This window comes from Emys orbicularis, chromosome 11 (assembly GCF_028017835.1).
Source record: "Emys orbicularis isolate rEmyOrb1 chromosome 11, rEmyOrb1.hap1, whole genome shotgun sequence".
Taxonomy (NCBI): domain Eukaryota; kingdom Metazoa; phylum Chordata; order Testudines; family Emydidae; genus Emys; species Emys orbicularis.
In genome coordinates, this window is record NC_088693.1 from 38,423,659 (window position 1) to 38,446,895 (window position 23,237).

Genomic DNA, 23,237 nt, shown 5'->3' on the forward strand with positions numbered 1-23,237 from the left:
GCTGAGCTCTGAGTGGGGGAACCTCACTGCTAGAGCAGACTGGGCCATCTCTTCCACAGAAACACTGTCCCACAGCAGGTCTAAGCACTTAGACCTGATTATCAGTGATTTCAGCTGTTAGTCTTTAAGGTGCCACCAGACTCCTTGTTGTTTCAGCTGTAGTGGTCACTTAACAAAACAAAAGACTATCTATGGAGCCTAATCAGCTCAGTCTTTAAACAATGGAGAGGGACAGGTCAAATAGTACTTGTGAGTCAGGCAGACCATCAAGCAAAACACCTGTCCCCACGCTCTCTCTTGATGCCCTCCAACAGCACAGGCTAAGTACAGTTCTACTGCCCTTTACTCATACAATAACATTTAATCCCCCCCCGCCAAGTGATTTGTAACCCAACCCCAGCCAAAATCTATCACTTGGGCAACACAGCTCTGTTTGCTGGATACCTAGGTAGATTAGGTGTGAATGTAAATGCAATCTGGTCCTGAGGCCTTTCCCCCCAGCCCAGCACTAGCTGTCAGGAAGAGCTCATTTAGACTTTGCTTACAAATCATAATTTGAAATTATTGGATTGGCCAACATCACCAAACCGAATACACTGACATTGTCATAAAAAACAACAGCTGTATAAGGAAGCTAGTCTATGTTAATACTGTTCAAATGTATTATACTTTTTCACATACAGGTATTTTATCATACACTGTATATGCTTTTAAAGTGTGTATTAATGTTTCAATTTCAATTCAAATTCTCAAACAATCACTACATTGGCAACACGGCATGCAACTAGTTCACAAAACTGGGGTGGGGTGTTGGGGAAATTCAGGGAAAGTGGGGAAACCCCTGGTGTGGAGGATGGAGTTTCCCTAGCGGGGGCGCAGCGGATTCAGACACCAGCCGGCAGTCGCTGTCTCGGAGCCCGGGCGATGAAGGACCCCCAGGCGCCTGGAATCAGCCTCGCTGACTGTACAACAGCAGCCCAGCGGAGCTCGGCTCGGCGGCGGCCCGCTCAGAAGCCGCGCCTCCTTCCCGTCCTGTCCTGCGCCGCGCCGCGCCTCCGGAGCCCCACGTGAGGCGGGGCCTAGGAGCTGCACGCTCGCGGGGGATGCTGGGGTTGCCCAGATTAGCGCCGAGCGCGCAGCGCAGCTTTTAAAGGCGGAGGGCGGGGCCTGCGGAGCGGCGGCGGCACTAGAGGTTCGAGCGCGTGCGGTGCTGCCCTCGCCGGGACCCACAGCAGGTCTGTGTCCGAGTCGCGCGATGGGGGCCTGGAGCTGCCGCCCCCGGTGCTATGTGTAGCCCAGAGTCTTCCCCGGCCCGGGCCGCTACCAGCCCCATGTGCGGAGACCCCGGGGGAAGTGGCTGGGGCTGCTCCTCCGCCGGTGCCGCCTGCGTGCGGCTTGGCGGGTCCTCGGGGCTCTGGGCTTTCGATCTCCGGCCCATGCGGCTCCCTGCGCCGGCGTCTGCCCCGAGCCCGGGCTAGTGGGGCCTTGGCCGCTGGTGGCTGTTTGCACAGCGCTCCGCGGGCGGCAGCTGCGGCGGGCCTGGGCTGCGCTAGAAACGTAACCGTGTCTAAACCGGCTTGCGAACAAACCGCACTTTACCGGGGCTGATAGTCCTGGCTGTGCAAATACCGAGCGGGAGCGTCACGTCAGCTCCGCACAGCGCTGAACTGGTGCGAGGCGTGCCCCCAGGTAAAGCGCTGGGGCTGTCCTGGCGCTATTGGGTTCCGGGGAGAACCATCTTCGAGACCCATGTGTTAGCCTAGCACCTAGGGCTGTGTTGGGGAAGCAGTGGGGGAGCCCTGCTGCTGTTAGTAGACTGGTCACCACGAGAGAGCTTTAACTATGTTGTTTAACGTTGGTCAGTATGGGTTTAGGTCTATACCACCTGGTGGCTGACACCCCAATGACTACTGCTAACTTCTGCACCAGTGCTCCTGCCATATTGCCTCTAGTGGAGCTGTACTGATCATAGCAAGGGTAGGAAGCTTTAAGGAGCACTGGGTCATGTGCTTGAACATGATTGCCCTTGTAGTGTAGATAATTTAAACTAAGTACTAAGGTTAATATGCCTGTATCAGTGCTTATAATGCAAACAAGTGTCACAGATGTTGTTCACTTTGACTCTTCATTTATTACCCTGATGTTAGTATTTCATATGGAAGCCTGTGATTAATAATGCTACTGGATCTCAATCTCATGTCCTGTATGCTCTTGGAGTAAATGTATTAGCCTGAGCCATTTTAGAAAGCTGTTAATGCTAACACTCTAACAATGGTGTATGCTGACTCAGGCCTGGTCTACACTGGGGGGAATCGATCTAAATTAAGCAACTTCAGCTATGTGAATAACATAGCTGAAGTCGAGGTACTTAGACCAACTTCAGCTATGTGAATAACATAGCTGAAGTCGACGTACTTAGATCTACTCACTGCGGTGAGTCAACTGTAGTTGTTGCACCGTCGACTCTGCCTGCACTTCTCTCGGTGGTGGAGTACAGGAGTCGATGGGAGAGCGCTCAGGGGTCGATCGCTGCCTGCCAATCCCGTGGGTAGTGTAGATATACCCTCAGTTTTACAGAGTAAAATTAGGCCTCTGTCTAGCAACTGGCTGGTTAGTAATAGTGTTTCAATATGGGTGGGCTAGTCTACTCTAGGGAGGGAAACTGTTAATTGAATCCCTTCCATGCCAACAGCTTCATTAGTAGTGTGGATGGAACCTAAGTGCATTGGCTGTAACCAATCACATTAGCTATAGTATACAATATGGCCTGTGAGAGGTGAGCCTGCTAGGCAGGGATGAGTGGACAACAAAGAATTTCTAACATCTTGGATAATATAAATCAGGGTTTGTCTAAACCAGGAAGCTTTACTACTTGAACTATATCAGTATATCTTAAAGCAGCAGCCCCTGGCCCCCTTTTAGTGTGGACACAGGTATTCAAGTGATTATACTGGTTTGGGAACTGAAATAAACTGCATGGTACAAGGCACTCTTATCCTGGTAAAATGTAAGTATAGACCATCCCTTACTAACTCTAATCAGCTGTCATGTAGCTTTATGCTGTCATGGCTGACCATAGGATTTTTTCCTCTGATCTGCCTGAATCATTTATTGACATGACGACATTGAGTTTGCTATCAGAATTGTTTTAGTACAAAACCATTGGCAGCTTGCCCAGATAAAAGGCCCCATCCCGGTTTCTAATCAGTCTGTGCAAAAGTGCATATCAAGTCTGCATATTCTGTATGAAGCCTTAATGTGAACTTGTTGCTCATGCACCATTTTCAAGTGTAAACTGAAAAGGTAATCAAGGAACACCAACTCATTTTTGATGGTGGTAAAAGCAGCTATCTTAACACAAGGTGGTCTACAGACTCAAGATTTTAAAAAGTGCAGTTGAATGAAAGAATATGGAGTAAACTAAACAGAAGGATTAATAAAGGTTTGGCCTGTACTTAAGTCAGCATAGCTACATTGGTCATGGCATAGTTATGCCAACCTAACCCCCAGTGTAGACACTGCTATATCGATGGAAGAATGCTTCAGTTGACGCATCAACCATCATTCAGGGAGGTGATGTTTCCTTTTCTTTGGTGTAGATGCATCTGTGCTAAAGGTATATGCTGGCATAGTTATGCCTGTTTAGTCTCCAGAGATCCCTAATGGAATCGCAAATTTTGAGATCAGCATGTTTTAACTAACATAGTGGAGTATCATATTAGTTACTCCTGTGACAGAAGTAGCATGCAGCCAGTGCATTCTGTGGCCAGGGAAATTGTAGCTGAGGAGCTAGAGACAGCGGAGGGGCAAAATTGGGCTGTAGTACGCAGAGGAATTTGTTTTTTAAAAAACCATGGAAATTAAATAACTCTATGTTAAGGAGTAACATAACTGGGGTAAGATTGCCAGGTGCTACCTCAGCCATTCTTCACATTCTGAAAAGGCATAACTTAACTCTTTCTTCTTCTTGTGCCATCTCCACAACATAATCTTAACTCTGTCCTCTTTGCGTGATGTCTTCCCACCAATAACACACCCATTAGTATGCTACCCTTACACATTCTCAGAGACTTAAGGTCAGAAAGGACCATCATGATCATCTAGGCTGACCTCCTGTGCGTTGCAGGCTACAGAACCTCACCCACCCACTCCTAAGTAAGGCCATAACTTCTGAGTTACTGAAGTCCTTAAATCTTGATTTAAAGACTTCAGGCTACAGAGAAACCATCATTTACTCTAGTTCAACTCAGCAAGTGCCCTGTTCCCCAAATTGCAGAGGAAGGCACCTGCCCCCCGGCCTCTGGCAATCTGACCTAGGGGAAAATTCCTTCTGGATGCCAAATATAGTGATTAGTTAGACCCTAAGCATGTGGGTGGGACCAACCAGACAGACACCTGGGAAAGAATTATTTGTAGTAACTCAGAGCCCTCCCTATCTAGTATCCTATCCAGCTGGTGGGATATTTGCTAATAACAATTACTGAGAGGTCATATGCTATTGTAGGTAATCTCATCATTTCCCCACCATACATTTATCAAGCTCAGTCTTAAAATGAATTAGGTTTTTTGCCCCCGCTACTCCCCTTGGAAGGTTTTCTGAATTTCACTCCTCTGATGGTTAGAAACCTTCATCTAATTTCAAGCCTAAACTTGTTGATGGACAGTTTCTATCCATTTGTTCTTGTGCCAACATTGGCCCTTAACTTAAATAACTCCTCTCCCTCCCTGGTATTTATCTCTCTGATTTATTTATAGAGAGCAATCAGATCTTCCCTCATCCTTTGTTTTGTTAAGCTAAACAAGCTGAGCTCCTTAAGACTCCTCTCACAAGGTAGGTTCTCCAATCATCTGATCAGCCTAGTAGCCCTTCTCTGCACCTGTTCAACTGTTCCAGTTTGAATTCACATTTCTTAAACATGGGAGACCAGAATTGCACACAGTATTCCAGATAGTCTCACCAGTGCCTTGTATAATGGTAATAACACTTCCTATCTCTATTGCGTATATCTTGCCTGAGGGAGGCATCCTAGGATTGCATTAGCCTTTTTCACAGGATGTTTGGTGTCTCATAGTACTGTAATGACCAATATACCAAGGTTTTCTTCTCTTCTGTTGCTTTCAACCATTACATTCCCAGCTTACTTTAAAAATGTTTTAGTTGCAAAGTGCATGACTTTGCACTATTAAATTTCATCCCATTTCTATAACTCCAGTTTCAAGGCCATCCAAATCTAGGCTATTCTGGTTCTCTCTGTATTGGCAACAAATCTCAACTTTCTATCATCTGTAAATTTTATTAGCACACTCCCACTTTTTGTGCCAAGGTTATTAATGAAAATGTTCAATAAGATTGGTCCCAAGACTGATCCTTGAGGAACTCTACTAGTAATCCCCCTCCAGCCTGACAATTCACCTATCAGCATGACCCATTGTAGTTTCCCCTTTAATCCGTTCTTTATCCACCTTTCAATTCTCAAATTGAAGAAGAAGTGGATTAATATAACTAATTTTCCATGTGTAACTGTATCAAATGCTTTACTGATGTCCAGGAAGACACTGTCTACTGCATTTTCTTTGTATAGAAAATCTGTTATCTTCTCAAGAAAAGAGATCAGGTTGGTCTGGCATATCTACCGTTTGTAAAACTGTACTGTATTTTATCCCAATTACTGTTTACTTCTGTCCTTAACTACTCTCTCTTTTAAAAATTGTTCTAAGACCTTGCATACAATTGAGGTGAAACTAATGGGCCTGTAAAAGTTTCCCAGATCACTTGCCCACCTCTCTCCTTCTTAAATATAGGTACTGTATTTTGCAAGTCTCCAGTCATAAGGTTTGATCTCCATGTTTACGGATTCATTAAAAATCATTGCTATTGGGCTTGCAATTTCATGTGCCAATTCATTTGATATTCTTGGATGGAGATTATATGGGCCCCTTGACTTGGTCCCATTAAACTGTTTGAGTTTGGCTTCCACCTTGGATGTGGTAATTTTCACTTCCATATCCTTGTTCCCATTCAGAATCCTGCCACTGTCCCAGATCTCATTACCCTTATTCAAAACTGAGGCAAAGTATTTTTTTAGGTGTAGTGTTTAGTTGCATTCTCACTGCATTACTAGCTCCAGTGCCAGCAGCTTGAGCTTTCAACCCATAACCCTGACAACAAGCCAGCCAGTTGGAGTTTAAAGCAGCACTTAACTTGAGTTAGAAGTTTGCGGGGATGCAAATTGGGTTAAGGGCAACGCTTGAGTTATACCTTGAGCAAACAATGCAATAAAGACAAGCCCTCATAGGGGAGAACAGACCTCTTTCTATAGGGAGCACCAGAAGAGGCTGGGTTTCTACTGTGTGGTGCTCTGATGCTTCTGCTTCCCTCTTCAGTGTAGTAAATGACCAGCTTCTTTCAAACTGGAAGATGAGGCAGGGTTAGGAATTGTAAATAACTTCATCGTACTCCTTAAAAGGTAGTCTAACCCACTGTTTCTCAAATGCAGCCACATGTGACCATCAATGTTTTTTCTTGAGGCCACAACCTCCTGGGTGAGACTGGATTTTATTAGAATGTGTCAACATGGCATCAGATTTCCCAAGATGAAGTTTGCTAAGCACTAGATGGCTAAATGCCTAAATCACTGTTGTATGCAGTATAGTTGTAGCTCTGTCAGTCCCAGGATATTAGAGAGACAAGATAGGTGAGGTATTATATTTTATTGGACTAACTTCTTTTGGTGAGAGACACAAGCTTTTGAGCCACACACAGCTCTTCTTCAAACCTGAAGGTATTACCTCACCCACCTCGTTTCTCTAAATCACTGTTGGAAAGAAGTGAAATTGCTTTGCTTTTTTTACAGTGGTTAATGCTGCATGTTGATTTGATACTTTTAAGTCTCATATGCATTTTATTTATCGTGCATTCTGACTAACTCCTAACTAAGGTTCTGAGTTCATGTTCTAAGTTGATTGGATGTCTTAAATGTATAAAGAATTTGTCAATTTTATTTTATATGATCTGGCTGTTGCCCAAAATTAGGGATTTCATTTAATGAACTTCTAGACTTACAAAGTTTATGGTGATGCAACAATACTAAGTAATACCAAACTCCGGTTTGTGAATACAGGTAGCCAAAATGGCTGAAAATGGAGAGGGTGAAAATATGTCTAACCTGGAAAACAAAATCTGTCAGCAAATTGAGGTATGTTTATTTTAACACTAAATCACTTTCTCTCATTAGGTAAATTGTTAATCTGGCTAGGTATTCTAAACAAAAATGCTAAACCTAGTATTTAAACTTCAGTCTTCTAAACCGGTTCTAGAAATGCTTGTTCATGGTTCCATGACAGTGTTCATTCTGTGCATTTACTAACAACTTAAATACTAGTCACCTTACAAACTGGCAAGTTTATGGACCGTTAAACAAACCAAAATATTAACTTATCTTATTGCAACTCTGAGAGTCATTCCCTATGCATGCAAATAGAGAGAGGTATTTAATGTGTTACAATCTGAGCAAGGTTGTGAAGATGGCAGCTTCCTACTTACTACATTTAAGTTCTTCAATGTCTTAATTTTTTAGCTGCTGTGGTGATATTCTATACCAGTGGCTCTCAACCTTTCCAGACTATTGTACCCCTTTCAGGAGTCTGATTTATCTTGTGTACCCCCAACTTTCACCTCACTTGAAAACTACTTGCTTACAAAACCAGACGTAAAAATACAAAAGTGTCACAGCAAACTACTACTGAAAAATTGCTTGCTTATTTTACCATACAATTATAAAATAAATCAATTGGAATATAAATATTGTACTTGCATTTCAGTGTATAGTATATAGAGCAGTATAATCAAGTCATTGTATGAAATTTTAGTTTGTACTGACTTTAGTGCTTTTTCTGTAGCCTGATGTAAAACTAGGCAAATATCTAGATGAGTTGATGTACCTCTTGGAAGACCTCTGCGTACCCCCCCAGGGGTACATGTACCCTTGGTTGAGAACTACTGTTCTATACTACCCTGCAATCCTGTTTTATTATTGGAAAAAATACATTTGAATTACTGACTGAAGAAGACTTGGACATAAGGCATCAACTATCTTTATACCTCCTCATCACAAGATGTAAAGGTCTAAAAACTAAGTTTGAAAGTAGTAGACATAATAGATTAGTAGAAGTGTCCTTGTAGTGCTTTCTTAATCCACCTGTGTATTAGTAATACTGGAAGTGCTGTGAAATTCAGAGTAAATGCTGGGGTGGAGGGAGAACTGCCATAATTAAAATAAGAAACCAACAGTGTTAATGTAACAATAGTAAGTTAAATTCACATAGAAGTATAACTCGATTGATTTGTTTAATAGATGGTATCGTACTAGGACAAATGCTACATTTCATTTGTGTGGGTGTTTTTTTTTCTTTTTTTTTTTCTTTAATTAAAAGCCACTAGGATACCAATTTTGACTAGTAATCAAACTAATTTGATCAGTTTGATGTCCTAAATGATATAGGAACAAAAGTCTCCATGTATTTGCTCAGCTAAGGCCATAGACTTTGTGTCTGCAACTCTTTACTACTGTCCCACTAGACAAGATCACTCTTTAGATGGTCAGCCACCTGCAGTTAGATTTGGAGGTTAAATGGAGAATTTAGAAATTCTGAAGTTAAAGATATCTTTAACTCAGTTATGCAGATAACTCCTATGATATTGGTGTAAAGGGGCAGGCCAAACTTCCATTGGCTAGTTCATTACTGCATCAAGTCTCCATCAAATTCTCTTATGCTTCAACAGTCTAGGACAAATCTGTCTTTATTTTTGCAGTACTATTTTGGTGATCACAATCTACCAAGAGACAAGTTCCTAAAGGAGCAGGTCAAACTGGATGATGGCTGGGTGCCTTTAGAAATAATGATCAAATTTAACAGGTAAAACAAAGTGCAAGTAACCTTTTGTGGCTGGGTGCCTTCCAAATAACCATATTGTCTGAATTAGGGGCCACATGTCCTCACTCTGTATGTACAACTCAAATCATAATTGAGTAATGCTGGGGATGGGGTATGTGGCCCTGTTTGATATACTGTGTTCTTTCTCCATAGGTTAAGCAGTCTCTCAAAAGACTTCAATGTTATAGTAGAAGCACTGAGAAAATCTAAAGCTGGACTTATGGAAATAAGTGAAGACAAAACTAAAATCAGAAGATCTCCAAGTAAACCCCTCCCTGACGTGAATGATCAGTATAAAATTGCAATTAAAAACAGATCTGTATATATTGTAAGCTTTCATACTTTACTGCATTACTTTCAGTTTTATTACTTAAAAAGCTTTAACCCAAATGAAATTCTGATTCTATTGCTTAGTTTTATTTTAATATAAAACGAGGTGTGGCAAAAGTTTTAAGTAACTGATTTGTACTTTTCAGTCACCATACCAGTTTGTAATGATACTTTCTTTAATGGGAATGTCATAGGTTCTGTTTCATGTAATTATTGGAAGTTCAATATTACTTTGCAGAAAGGCTTTCCAACAGATGCAACACTTGATGATATCAAAGAATGGCTAGAAGGTAAAGGCTCAGTAGAAAACATTCAAATGAGGAGAACACTGAGTAAAACATTCAAGGTAATTGTATATCACAATAACTGATGCTTTGCTAGCTATGAAAAACAGGCTACTAGAGAACATTCCATTAATCTATTTAATTCTTAATATTCCCCAATTATTCAATAGGGATCAATTTTTGCAGTATTTGATAGTGTTGAATCTGCTAAGAAGTTCACAGAGATACCAAACCAAAAGTACAAAGACACAGAGCTGATTGTGCTTTTCAAGTAAGTCAACTTCGCTTATGTTTGAACAGATGCCTGCATTGTCATACAGGTCTCCAATACTGCTTGATTTGTGCAGGCTTTGCTGTTCCTTTGGAATAGTTTCTAATTATAAAGATGTTCTAGGGCTAGAAGTTTCTTTGGCTACTACCATCTTCTCTTTTAATAAAATAAAGGCTTTTTTAATAGGCTGCATTAACTTAATTTATACCTCTATTGAAGGGAGGAGTACTTTGCAAAGAAGAATGAAGAGAGGAAACAAAACAAAGTAGAGGCTAAAGCAAAGGCAAAACAGTAAGCTAGGCTCTTGTTTAATTAATGAAGCACCTTGCCTTATTTAGTTAATTATATTCTAACCAACTGTGATCTGAACTTTTACAGGGAGAAAGAAGAAAAACAGAAGCAAGCCGAAGATGCTGAAATGGTATGTACCTCTTGAATGGTCTGGAAGGGTAGAATAAACAAGGTTACAATGAATCTGCTTTGGTAATTGTCAAGTCTGTTTTGATACTGTGTGCTTTCATAGACCTGATAAGTACTAAAGCTACTTCTGCCCTACTGTGTTTTTTATATTAACCCTGTGTTCTAACATAGTTATAGGAGGGTGCCAAACATTGCCCAAAATGTGAACACTCAGCTTGGAGTACCACTCTGCCTCCATAATCAAATCTGACCTTCCACCCAGAAGCACATCATATTTTTTCTTAAGGCCTAATTTTATCAATTTATTACAAGATGTTAATTTGCTTTCTACTGTGTAGAACAAATGTCACTGTACATGATTCCACAATTAGCACTGAATGGCTGGGTAATATCCCATATATGAAGAAACAAGATGGGTGGGAGGGAGAATGGCAGGGATGAGCACTTTTAGTGGTACTGACCATCTAAGTGCATAGGTTCACAAACTGGGGTTGCAGCCCACAGGGCTAGTGGCACATGGGTGTCAAGGGTTGTGAATATCCTATGGAGAGTCAGGAAAAGGGGGTTACAAAACTTTGTGACATTGCTTTTTTCAGTCTTTTCCAGACTGACAATGCCATGCAAGACTTCTAGAAACTTTTTTGTGCTCGGAGGTGCTTTGGTGTAAAAGTATGAGATATTTCGTCTACTGGCAATACAAGTGGATCCATGTCACTTGATCTCTTATCAGTTGCTGCAATCTTTTTAATACTATCTCCTTAATACAGCTCCCTGAAACTCTGCACTTCAGTGCAAATCTCAAATTCTAGCTGCCTTATTTTTAAAAAAAAAAAAGTTCTCTTGTATTTAGAAATCACTGGATGAAAAGACAGGATGCTTGCTGAAATTCTCTGGTGACCTAGAAGATCAGACTTGCAGAGAAGATCTTCATGCAGTTTTCTCTGACCATGGAGAAATTAAATGGATAGACTTTGTCAGAGGGGCAAAAGAGGTCAGAAGGCTCTCAGATGAGATGTTACTTTTGTCTTATGTGAAATTTGTCTGTTATCTGAATGCTGCTTAAGTGTCTGTCTGATGGTTAACTTAGCAATGGTATACTACACCTTCCATTGGGGACTTACGGAATGCAGAATATGATAGTGCTGAAGAGATCAATTAGTTTATTTCTTCAGCTTTCTAGAGTAACCGCTATTAGAAAGCGGTCTGAGTAAAAGGTAAAAGCATTAATGTGACTCTCCTCCTGCAGAGTTACACTTAGACTTTGGCTAAAATGAGGACATGCTAACCTAGAGCCACAGAGGAGTGCATACTGATAGCTGTGGGAGTTTGCATAAAACATAAAGGCTAGACTAAAGATCTCAAACAAACCAGTTATTAAATGCAACATCACTGATTGCTGAGAGAGTAGAGAATTATGCAGAGCAAACCTTGGCCTTTTTCTTATTCAACCGTCTATGTGCATAGCTATGCATGTCACTGTCCATATGAAGTGCACATGTAGTTATCTGGGGGCTGGGATTTTTAGGCTCAAATGTTAAATTGACATGAATTGTGGGTCAGTTAATACTCAAGTCTGAAAATGATGAAGCACTAAACCTGTTAATATGTAGGTTATCTTCAAAACCATATGGGCTAGAAATTTATTCTAAATGAGTTTGCAAATTGTAGCATCTGAATCTGGCAGGAGACCTGGGGGTACCTGACACTCCAGCTGCAGTCATATTAATGTTTTTGCACTGGCAAGACTCCATAATGCAAAGGGTGCTTGTTTCTGTCTTTAGGGGATTATCCTATTTAAGGATAATGCAAAAGAAGCACTGGATAAAGCCAAAGAAGCAAATAATGGGAACTTACAGTTGCGCAACAAAGATGTCATATGGGAGGTGCTGGAAGGAGATGCAGAGAAAGAAGCATTGAAAAAAATCATGGAGGGTCAGCAAGAATCATTAAACAAATGGAAAGCAAAAGGTGAATTTTCCCCTGACTAATCTGAATACCACTTGGATAACTTTCATGGAAGTTCTATTATGTTAAAGTGAACTTGTCAGATAGTGCATTCACTGAGTTGTATGATTTTAGATTAGTAAATGACTAATGCATGGTTCTTAAAAGGTCTTGAACTATCTTGTACATCTTGACAGGTCGCAAATTTAAAGGTAAAGGAAGAGGTGGCAAAGTACCCCAGGGCTCGCAGAACAAAGGGAAAGTACAGTTCCAAGGCAAGAAAACAAAATTTGAGAGTGAGGATGAAGAGGGTGAAGAGAACACTAAAACAGGTAAGCTATTTTGTGCCTGAGATGGAGTAGTTCACGTGCTGCTTGGAAGCAACCCTTTGAAGCAATGTCTGTGTGTATATAGAGATAAGACTGAACAAATAGTTGCTTCTTGTATTTTCTAGAAACTGGTCAAGTTGGTTTATCGTATGCTATTAAAGTTTTTGTTCCCTCCCAGGCCAGTTTTCCTGTTCATTCAAATTTTAGTCATGTTCACAGGGACACTTAACTGATGCCTTTGTGGAGGTCTGTCAAATTAAGGACTGACCTGTACAGAAACTGACCTATTTCTCTGCAGAGTTGAGCATTTACAGGGCAATACAAAGCAGTTTTCACTGAAGAGAGACTGTCATTAGTCCTACGTTTTCTTAGCTCTACACAGCTGTCACAGTAAATTAATCATTCATATTTTTCCAAGTAAATGAATGCCCTTACCTCAGTATGGTAGAAGTAAACCTTTGTCTGTTAGCCATGGCCTACAGCAGTGGTTCTTAACTCTTCCATACTGTGGGCTGTCTTCCCTTCCTGTTGAGATTTGGTGCCTGACTAAAGGAAAAATATGGTATCTTCCACTGTTGTTTTGAAGTGGTGTGGTATCTGTGCTGGTCCCAGGATACTAGAGAGATGAGGTAATATCCAACTTCTGTTGATCCAATAAAAGATACCACCTCACCTACCTTGTCTATCTCAATGACCAATACTATTACTGTTTTTCAGACTGGAAAAATTCTGGTGCTCCTGTTTAGTTAATTCCCCCTCCTATGTGGTCCAAAGCCTCTGGACACACGTTATGAATGGGTGATTCATCATTGTTACATAGTAGCTGTGGATCACCTGGAATTGTTCCATAGGCAATATGCGAAGTACTAATTTCAAGGCAGCCTGTTCATATGTAGCAGCCTGAAAGATTGTATGTCTTGAGCTGGATAGGAATAGTCTTGAAAGTAATATCAAACTTCCACTAGTCCCATAAGTGTCTGCCTATATTAACTCTTACAGGGCCAGCAAGTCCCAAGAAAAGACCACTAGAAGAGACTGAAAAAGAAGAACCTGCATCAAAACAGCTGAAAACAGAAAATGGAGCTGGAGATCAGTAATAGTGTTTAAAAAAGCACTGAGTTTTTATTAATCCATTTTAAATAGGTTTTAAGCCAATCCTCAGTTTGGAAGTTTTTCAGAGGAGAACCTTATTAAATCCACTTCAATATCCACCTGTAATGAAAGGAAAGCTTTTTTTATTTTGTGAAGTTTTTTTTTTTTTTCTTCAGACGCATGCTTACCTTAACATGCCAACTTGGATATTTTTTTATATTTATAGTTTTGCTTATACTGTCAGATCCTCTCAGTATTTCTGGCATTTGAGTCAAATGTATAAAGGGAGGGTCTATTCCTGAATCTGACTGTAATTTTGAAGTTGTATGAAAAACACCAATAAAATTCCATATTTAAAAATCATGCACCATTGAATGCTAGCTTCAAACTTATTAATGTTAGTGGACAGAACTCTGTCAAAGCTCATATGTGCACACTACTTGGTCTATAAATATGCTAATCAGGAAATAGTTTGATTAAGGATAGCTTCAGTGGGATAAAACTCTTATAGTCCCTCACTGTGGAGAAGAAGATATCTAGCCAAATGCAACTCCAAGTGGTACATACATAATCAAAAGTGCCATTTATGCTACAATTTTTGGTCTCGGACTCTGCCTTCATGTTACACCTACTCTCATCTAAGCCTTGCAGCTTATTTCCAGGTAACTGCTGGTACAGTTTCCAGGTAACTGCTGGTCTTTCTGATCAGAATCTTATCCAGGTCCTCCTCTCTGTGACACTACTGACCCTTCCCCTTTAACCTTCTTGGCATCCACCTTGCTCCGCTTGGATCCACTCTAAATGCAGCTTGTTCTAACCAGGTGGTCATCTCCTCTCCTTCCAAAAAAAACCCAACAAACCCAAAACACATACTGCTTCCACTATGTGAAATACAAAGTTTTGGTCCTTAAGCATAACTCAACCACTTCCTCATACACCTCTACCCCGATATAACACACATTCGGATATAATGCAGTAAAGCAGCGCTCCGGGGGGGCGGGGCTGCACGCTCCGGTGGATCAAAGCAAGTTCGATATAACGCGGTTTCACCTATAACGTGGTAAGATTTTTTTTTAATTTTAATTTTTTTTTGGCTCCCGAGGACAGCGTTATATCGGGGTAGAGGTGTATGTTACATCACCTATTGCTGCTTCTGTTGTCTCCTACTCTGCCATCACTTAATTACCTGCTCCCACCAGCTCTTGATTGCTTTTGTCCATGCTGCCCTTATGCATGGTACACCCTCACACTAGTCCAAAGCCATGACCCTTTAAGAGTAAAATCCTGGTCCCTTCTGAAGTCAAATGGAATTCTGCTATTCCAGTCAATGGGGGCAGGAGTTCACCCCAGTCAACTATAGGTGGGAGCAAGTAGCGTTTAGACACTAAATTTATTTGATACATAGAAACATGATCTGATAGCCTCTTGCACCCACTTGCTAAGCCTTAATTAGATTAATTCAGGGCCTTAGTGTGGTAAGCCATAGGCAAGATCTGAGCCTAAATGCTATGCAATACAAACACAATCCTACAATAGAATTCTTTATGCTAGAGGTACTAACTACAGTGGTCTCAACCCATCTAGAAGAGGGTTAGAGACAACTTAAATTTTCTGGAATGTTTCTACTCCGCCAACTTCAATTAGACCCTAATTTGCTCTGTAGCAAAGCACATGACATCAATCCTGAAACCAAATGTGCAAAAGAGTTTGGTAACAATACTAAATTGAGTCACAAGTGCAGCTCTAACCCCTTTGTAGAGTGTCCAGCACATGATTAGGCACTACTGCAATGCAAGTTAAACTGAATTCAGACTTTAGTCTTAAACTATTAGCCAATTACCTCTAAATTTCAGATACAATTTCATAATTTAATATGGGATAAGGAAAATACTTACAGACGACTTCTTATGAAACTTGTATGATGCTGGTAAGTCATATCTAAGTTCTGTGAAGAGTACAGAGAACACCTGTCATACTAAAATCACTTAATTGCTCAGTGGTGTTAGACAAACTGTACTATATTCCTTTATCACTTTTTTGTTGCCAGCAACTTGACTAAAACTATTTGGCTTTACATTTATTCGGTCTCCGTCTGCCTGTTCTTGAGCTCTGGCCTGATTAGTGAATGCACATTAATACCAGAACAGACATTTTCATATTAGCAAGTTTGTTTCTAGAAGGAAATTGCTACTAGATAATCATCACAAAGAGTGTGACAATGAAGGAACTCTGCATTCTACTGCTGTATAAATATTGCATTATGTCTTTTTCCCCCTGATATTCTTCACTCCTGTGCCATTAAAGTAGGGCACAAGTCTTGAAATAGCCACCAAAATTTGGAGATCAGAAAAACTGACCGCTCAAATTGAGGACTAAGGGAATGCAGGAGCAGGGAAAGGTAAAACTTGTTGACAATGCTTTGAGATGGGGTCTGCTGTCTTCTCCGATGACAGAACTGCTCCTATTTCAATACTAAATCTTGTCCAGTTAAGAGAATTGGTGCAACTTTTGAGAAGTTTTTCCTGACTATATCCAGAATATTTGCTTTACTTTCTGATCAACTGGGACATCTTTCATCATTAGAAGTGTTTGTCCTGGGACCAGAAGAACCTACAAAACTTCCTATTTCATAGTTTAGACCTCTTTATCACTTGCTCCTTGTAGTTTGGTAGGAGGTAAAACAATCTACCAGTTTTTCATCCCAATGGATCATATTTTTAAACTAGCTCCTAGTGCTACATCTGAATAGTAGCTGGTCCTGGAGGCTATTACCCACTAACAGTGCATTTTTTAAAAAACATGTATGTACAAGATATTACCTGCTATAACTTCCATCTTCACTTTCCATTCATCTGCTTTCTTTTGAATATGCTGAACATAAGAAAATAGTCCATGAACTTAGTTCCAATTAGTTTATGGCATTTTGAGGAAACCCCATTAAAATAGTAACTAAGATATTTTATACTTTAATACTTCAACTCAAAACTCAAGTACACTTAATCTGTCTGACATTTGCAGTCTCCTGCATCAAGGCTAGTGTTCTACCTTGTCATTCTCATACCCATTAATTATTAAGGCTCCAAAGACAGAACTCCAACCGGAGTCTATTTTAAAGGTGGGTGGGTGTATATATACCCACTCAAGTATTAAGCACTATAAATTAAGTATCTTAGTTTTCAAACACCCAAGGCACAGGTATTCATCTTGGCTACTGAATCCATATTTGATCTTACAAAAGTAGTGGAAGATTAGAGTGCCACTTACACCTGCTTAATGCTTAACCGGCTGAAGTCAAGGACTTACTTTTCGTGTTGAAGTTTTGTGTAGGGAATATACAGCTGTTTGTGCCATTTGCAAAGCTACCTTCAGAAAAGTCATATCCATTCCTGTAAGAAGAGGACCCAAGCTGCTGTTAAAGCCTTATTTGTCTGCATTTAAAGTCTTAACTTCTTTAATTTCATGCTTAGGTGTCCTCATTTTTTTTAACCCTAATAATTGCAGTTATGCTTGCTAGCCTGTACATTTTGAAAAGTAGTGTTGAGTACATTATGGCACTGAAGAGAGGGTGTATATTTCCTAACTGTGGTGTCTAGCATAAGTGTAGATAAGTTTAATTGTAATAGCAATATACAAAAACTACTAGTTCAACTAGTTATTAAAGGCCAATTATTGTAAAACTTTAACACCATTTGCTGAAAAGTAGGAATATTTTAATTGCTTTTTAGAATTACCAACCTTTATTATGCTTGGTCCCAAAAGGAGGATTCATAATTACTGTGTCAAAAGTTTTTGATCTGGCAGCTAAAGAACATACATCGCACTGAATCATGTCAATATTTGTGAGGTCAAACTCTTCCGCATTTCTACTAAATATTTCCAGGGCATCTGCATCTATGTCAAACCCCACACACAACCTGGAAAATGGAAAACAACCATCAACAAACTGCAGTATTTTTACTTTTAAAGGATGTGGTACATTTTCTTTTCAGAATGCACATTTCTAAACACAGTCAAGTTTGTTCCTGCTGTAAAGTTCTGAGAGATGTGCCTAAAGCAGAACAGTGATATATTTTAGAAGTAAATTACTAATAAAGGAATGTAAGTGGTGAAGATTTTTATTTTTCTCAGAATTTTTGAACAGGATATGAACAGTTTGGAGAAAAATATTTTCTAAATTATGAAGATGTTTCTAATAAATAATTCTCTATTTTAAATATAGAGCAAGTGCCCCATTACTTGTCATTATTTGCATGCTCATACAGTGGCTAGATCTACTAAAATGTGTGGTCATGCACTCATTTTTAGTTACCTAAATTAAGTACAGTCTAGTACTGGTCATGTTCTTAATCTTCTCATTTAGTTCTATACTGGGAAAGAAACAAAGAGAACTTGGTTGTTAAACACCTACCCTGCTCCTAACATTACACTTCCGATGCTGAGTACACCACAACCACATCCTAGATCTGCAACCACCTTGTTTTCAATATCATCAAAAGTGTTGTGAATTGTATAAAGCATACATGCTGAAAAATAAGATTATAGGATAAGAACAAACAGGCAGTTGACAAGTTAGTGTATTTTCTTTTGTCTTTCAGAAAGCTTTGAGGCAGATTTCAAAATTAAGCAAGGAGACACAGGCTATGGTAGATTATACAGGAACCAAGCTGTACACAAACCTAGTGATCCCAGTAAAATGCACATCCTAGTTTATGTATGGAAACAAAAATTGAAGAGTAAGAAAGAATCCAGCTCATTGGTCTTGCATGTTGGTCTCATACGTACAGTGCTGTATTCATTGTAATTATGGAAGGTGCACAAGGAAATGTTGTTTGTGATGGTCCTACAGGGGAAATGGTACACCTCTACCTCGATATAACGCTGTCCTCGGGAGCCAAAAAATCTTACCGTGTTATAGGTGAAACTGTGTTATATTGAACTTGCTTTGATCCACCGGAGTGCGCAGTGCGCCCCCCCCCCAGCACTGCTTTACTGCGTTATATCCAAATTCGTGTTATATTGAGGTAGCGGTGTATTTTATAATTACTCAGATTGAAAGATCAATATTAAAACTAAGAGCCGTGTTTCTATGTGTTCTTAATACCTGACGCAAACAAACAGTTCTTATCAGTACAAATCAGAAAGTTTTCTGCAACCCACATCCTTAACTTTAAAATCCATTTATTAGATTTAATTGTTTGAGATATTAGAGACATTTACTAAAACATATGCATTAGTTTCTCTTTAAGCAATCTCTGGCAATAATGCAAAAGTCTCTAATGAATTTATTACACTCAGGATACACACAAAATAACCATTTAGCAGATTTTTTTAGTTTTTTTAAGTTTAAGTATTGATCCAATGTTGGCAACGGAAAAGTGAGACTCTACAACAATTTTATGTTTAATCTCTACCTGCAATGTGTGGTCTTGTTGGATACTGTTCAAGAAGTAATTTTGGAGTCTCAAAATCATCAACTTGCTGAAGACGGCTTTCTAGCTCCTTAAGTTTTAACTTCTTCATGTTTGTTTTCTCAACTAAAAAAAAATAAATTAGTTTATAACCAGGCATAGGTTTGCACTATTAAAATTGTTCTTATAGTTATACATAAAATACAAAAACTTCTAAAAACTCATTAAAAATAAACATACATTTAAAAAAACCCACATCCTGTTTCTCAGACTTATCTTTTATGGCTATGGCATACCAAGTGTAACTTAGATCATATAGTTGGCAAAAAACAAAACCAATCCCCGTACATTCCTGCTTGGCTAATGAACACAGTCAAGTATTAACTTCAATGGCAGCTGCAGATGTTCAGTGCCTGCATAGGCCCCATAGCTAATGCTATGTCTGCAAATCTAGCTGAAAAAGTCATGTAAATATGATGTATCTGCAAGTTGACTCCCTTTTTTATCACTTAGCAATTTATCCCAAACCCAAAATTGAGTGCTGTGAGGATTAATTAGTTAATGCTAGTAAGTGACTTGGATTAAATAAAGTTATATATAAATATTAACTATAATAATATTGAGGTTAATTAAAAAAAATTGGTCTTGAGCTGAAGCAGGTTTTCTGCTTCCTCACCTGTCTGAGGAGCCAGAAAAATGAATCCTCCCCCTCCCCTTCTGGGGCCCACCACCTTCTAGGGCTACCACCACTGAACTCGATCCACACACACACATCACATCTCCCCTATACACACACATCAGGAGCGCTCCACTGAAGTGGATTACCATCGCCTACCCACTCGGATCACTGCCACAACCTCATCACCACGCACAAACGAAGGCCCCTCACCTTCCCGTAGAGAGCGGGGCAGAGGGCTGCTGTGAGCTCTGCTGCTGATCTCCTTCGCTGCAAAGCACGCAGGGCAGGGCGCTCCTGTCCTGGGGCTGCCTCCTGCGTCTTTGCACAATGCCCATTCCCGGCCGCCCCACACGGAGCCCAGGCTCGGAGACCGCCAAGCAACTGCCGCAGACCCCACCACCCCAAGCACCTACTTCAGCGCACCTCAGCCTCTCTCCACACGGTGCAGCAGTTTAACCCGTCCCCCATGCATGCACATAAGAAACTGAGACGAGCACTGTCAGTTCCCGTTCAGTCCACCCAGGTACTAGCAGCGTTGTACCCTGCCAGGGCACCTTTCCTTTCCTGCTTTCGTGTATGCAGTGTTGTTGTAGTCCTGCTTGTGTCCCGGGTAGGGTGACCAGACAGCAAGTGTGAAAAATCATGACGGGGTCCAGGGTAATAGACATCTATATAAGAAAAAGCCCCAAATATTGGGACTGTCCCTATAAAATCAGGAAATCTGGTCACCCTAGTCCCAGGATATTAGAGAGACAAGATGGGTGAGATAATATCTTTTATTGGACCAACTTCTGTTGGCTCCAGACAAACTTTGGAGCCCTTGAATGGTTCCTTGAAATATGTGTTAAGTACTTACTTGAACCCAGTAGTTCTCAAGCTTCTGTACTGGTGACTCCTTGCACACAGCAAGCCCGAGTGCAACTTCCCTTATAAATTAAAAACACATTTTTTATATTTAACTCTAAATAAATGCTGGAGGCAAAGTTGGGTTTGGGGTGGAGGCTGACAACCCCTACCTAATAACCTCCTGATATCGGAGGGATCAACCCCCAGTTTGAGAACCGCTGCTAACCACTCTGTTCCTCCTGTATTTAGCTGACACTCTGAGTACATTTCCCAGATCTGAAGAGGAGCACTCTGTGTAAGCACCATAGCTTGTCACTCTCACCAACACAAGTTGTCCCAATAAAAGATATTACCTCACCCACCTTATCTTCCCTGCTTTGCTCCTTCTAGACACAGCAGAAAGAAATGGAAGAGTTCACCCTGTGATGGCAGATGGAGAGGAACACTCTCCTCTGCTGGTTTGTCCTCTCTTAGCTGAATTGAAATTGGGCTTTGTGAAGGATACATGATAACCACTCTTTAAGGATACACACAGAAAAAGGCAGATAATGCATCTGTAATTGAGTGATTATTCTTGCAAATGCTTATTTGTGGGAGTTAAATACATGAAGATACTATTTTTTTCATTATTTTTCCAGCAAAGTGCAAATGTTCAATGTTTTGCAAAACACTTGCAGGTACAGCTTTCTCTTTGTCCAACAGTTTAGTGACCAATAAATGTCTGCAACAAAATTCTAGTTCCAGTATTTCAAAGCAGTGACTCATGAGCTATTAGGTAGATTTGAATTCCTCCCAGGTCACCATTTCCCTAGCAACCATCTCTTTATTTCATATCATAGCCGTTGCTTAGCACCAGATTTTAGAGACCAAAACATTGGCAGCTCCTTTGTCTATTAGAAAGACTGTCATCTTTTAATAGATTGGATTTAAATGTTTTTACACTCATTTGCCATTCCTTCCTAGAATTCTGAGGAAAAAATATCATGCTGATTGCACATTATTCCTTGGGCTTTATGTTCCTAATGTATCAAAATACAAGACCCAGTAGTTTACTTTATTGATGGAGTATGCCAGCAGGAAAGTTAGAGAAACAAGTAATATCTTCTAGTATCTTTTTCAGCTCTGTGACACTCTCAGTTCCTTGCCCAGTCCTGAAGAAGAGCCATGTGTAGCTTGAAAGCTTGTCTCTTTCCCTGACAGAAGATGGTCCAATAAAAGATATTACCTCACCCACCACCTCTAATATCCTGGAACCAACACAGCTACAACACTGCAAGCAGAGAAGCGGACAGCCCTAGGAACAACGATGTTGCAAAACCAGCAGAGGGAGTATCCACCTTGTTAGGTTTTGTTTATTTGTTTTGTTTATTTGGCAGGCCAAATAAAATGTAGGTCTATTTTTGTTAAGGCAACAATGTTTTTTAAAAAATTTGTCATCGCTCAATGGTAAATTTAATTAGAGCTAATATTACTTCAAAAGTATTATAACCAACAGTTGTACATTTAAAAATATTATAATCCTGACAACTCTCCCCCTTAATTTGTAACAATGTAGATTCCTGTTCCTGCAGTCTACAGTGCAGAGCCCCACAGGGATACAGCAGTAGTCTGCTCTGTATTGTAAATTGCAGGATTGGCACCTATGGCTGCTTACATTTGATTTGTGGTTTCATTTACTTAATAGTAACAATATTCCTTTATTCTTTATTTTATTTTTAAGAGCCTAAAAATGCTAGCAATCTCACATAAACAAGTAGAGGCATAAATCCAGCCTTTATCATTTTAATGGGATTACTCATGTGAGTAAACCCATGCACAAGTGTTCGCAGGTTTGTGGCTTTATTGTTCACTTTTTGTTCACTCTTAACATTTCATTCAATGTGGACAATGAAAATAGGTTAGCCAGTTTCACTTTTGTTTCTAGTCATTTTCTTCTTTCTGCTTCGCAGGCAGGGCCCAGATCCTGCAAGTTTATACTGTAAGCAGATTCATCCCTAGGGATGAACTTGCATATTAAGGGCCCCATTCAGCAATCACAATAGTGCAATGTTTAAAGCCAAACAAAATCTTTTTTTATTTTAAAATTAAAAATTAAAATATTTCTATTAGTATAGGTTTGTATAACCTTTCTAGAAATATTGTGTTTCTCCATAAATACAGTGGCACAATGCAATTGATACAACTATCGCAAGTGACCAGTATATATTTAAGTTTGGATGGGCTAGGATCACATAGAGGAGACAATATTATGATCATTTTGGTCAAAACTTGTATCCATTATTTTTTCTTAAACAAACGATTACAGTGAAACCTGCACAAGACACCTAAGCAACCTTCTGACTTAGGCGCCTATCTCACAATATCACTGAAACCAGGGTTCACCTTATTTTGCGATGAGAGGCGCTGTAAATACCATGCCAAACATGAGGATGGGGCTAAAGGACACGACAAGGTCCCTCTTTAAAAATTCCTGGGAAGTTACTTCCGTGGATAGCATCTGCCTAGGACGTGCTCATCAGTGTAGGGTGGTGCCTGAGAAAGGCGGGCGGCGGCGGCCCAAGACAGGGCCCGGGAGGAAGAGGAGGGACAATGTCAGGAGGAGGCAGACGCGGGGCGGGGGCAGCGGGCGTCTTGCGGCGGGCACGGTGCCGGCTCCCAGGCTATCGCGAGAGAGGCGCCGCTAGGAGGGGAGAGAGGGCG

General features: G+C 40.4%; 2 protein-coding genes across 4 annotated transcripts; one reads left to right on the forward strand and one right to left on the reverse strand.

Moving 5' to 3' along the window:
- The first annotated feature begins 1,102 nt into the window (after positions 1-1,102).
- SSB (small RNA binding exonuclease protection factor La) lies at positions 1,103-13,609 on the forward strand. Its single transcript, XM_065413122.1, has 12 exons — positions 1,103-1,235; positions 7,122-7,196; positions 8,813-8,916; positions 9,088-9,262; positions 9,503-9,610; positions 9,719-9,819; positions 10,039-10,110; positions 10,198-10,240; positions 11,090-11,230; positions 12,021-12,207; positions 12,381-12,515; positions 13,512-13,609. The coding sequence occupies exons 2-12, from the start codon at positions 7,131-7,133 to the stop codon at positions 13,607-13,609; spliced, it is 1,230 nt and encodes a 409-aa protein (XP_065269194.1). The 5' UTR covers positions 1,103-1,235; positions 7,122-7,130.
- Positions 13,610-23,149, reverse strand: METTL5 (methyltransferase 5, N6-adenosine). Of its 3 annotated transcripts, none has more exons than XM_065413125.1 (8): positions 23,020-23,149; positions 19,016-19,138; positions 18,013-18,127; positions 17,340-17,518; positions 16,908-16,990; positions 16,424-16,475; positions 15,500-15,549; positions 13,610-13,724 (listed from the first exon to the last, which is right to left on the reverse strand). In XM_065413125.1, the coding sequence occupies exons 2-8, from the start codon at positions 19,122-19,124 to the stop codon at positions 13,671-13,673; spliced, it is 642 nt and encodes a 213-aa protein (XP_065269197.1). In that variant the 5' UTR covers positions 19,125-19,138; positions 23,020-23,149; the 3' UTR covers positions 13,610-13,670. The 3 variants fall into 3 exon arrangements, with proteins under 3 accessions (XP_065269197.1, XP_065269195.1, XP_065269198.1); XM_065413123.1 differs by having other exon boundaries at positions 22,920-23,149; XM_065413126.1 differs by lacking the exon at positions 23,020-23,149 and adding an exon at positions 19,902-20,134.
- Positions 23,150-23,237: the final 88 nt, after the last annotated feature.

Bases quoted from the DNA above. Each gene is read 5' to 3' on its own strand.
- SSB (XM_065413122.1), top strand. From the start codon at position 7,131: ATGGCTGAAAATGGAGAGGGTGAAAATATGTCTAACCTGGAAAACAAA. The intron at 8,917-9,087 runs GTAAAACAAAGT...CTTTCTCCATAG, and splicing joins ATAATGATCAAATTTAACAG to GTTAAGCAGTCTCTCAAAAG. The intron at 9,820-10,038 runs GTAAGTCAACTT...CCTCTATTGAAG, and splicing joins GAGCTGATTGTGCTTTTCAA to GGAGGAGTACTTTGCAAAGA.
- METTL5 (XM_065413125.1), bottom strand. From the start codon at position 19,124: ATGAAGAAGTTAAAACTTAAGGAGCTAGAAAGCCGTCTTCAGCAAGTT. The intron at 18,128-19,015 runs GTAGAGATTAAA...CTTATTTTTCAG, and splicing joins AACAAGACCACACATTGCAG to CATGTATGCTTTATACAATT. The intron at 15,550-16,423 runs GTAATATCTTGT...TACTCTTCACAG, and splicing joins GAAGATGGAAGTTATAGCAG to AACTTAGATATGACTTACCA.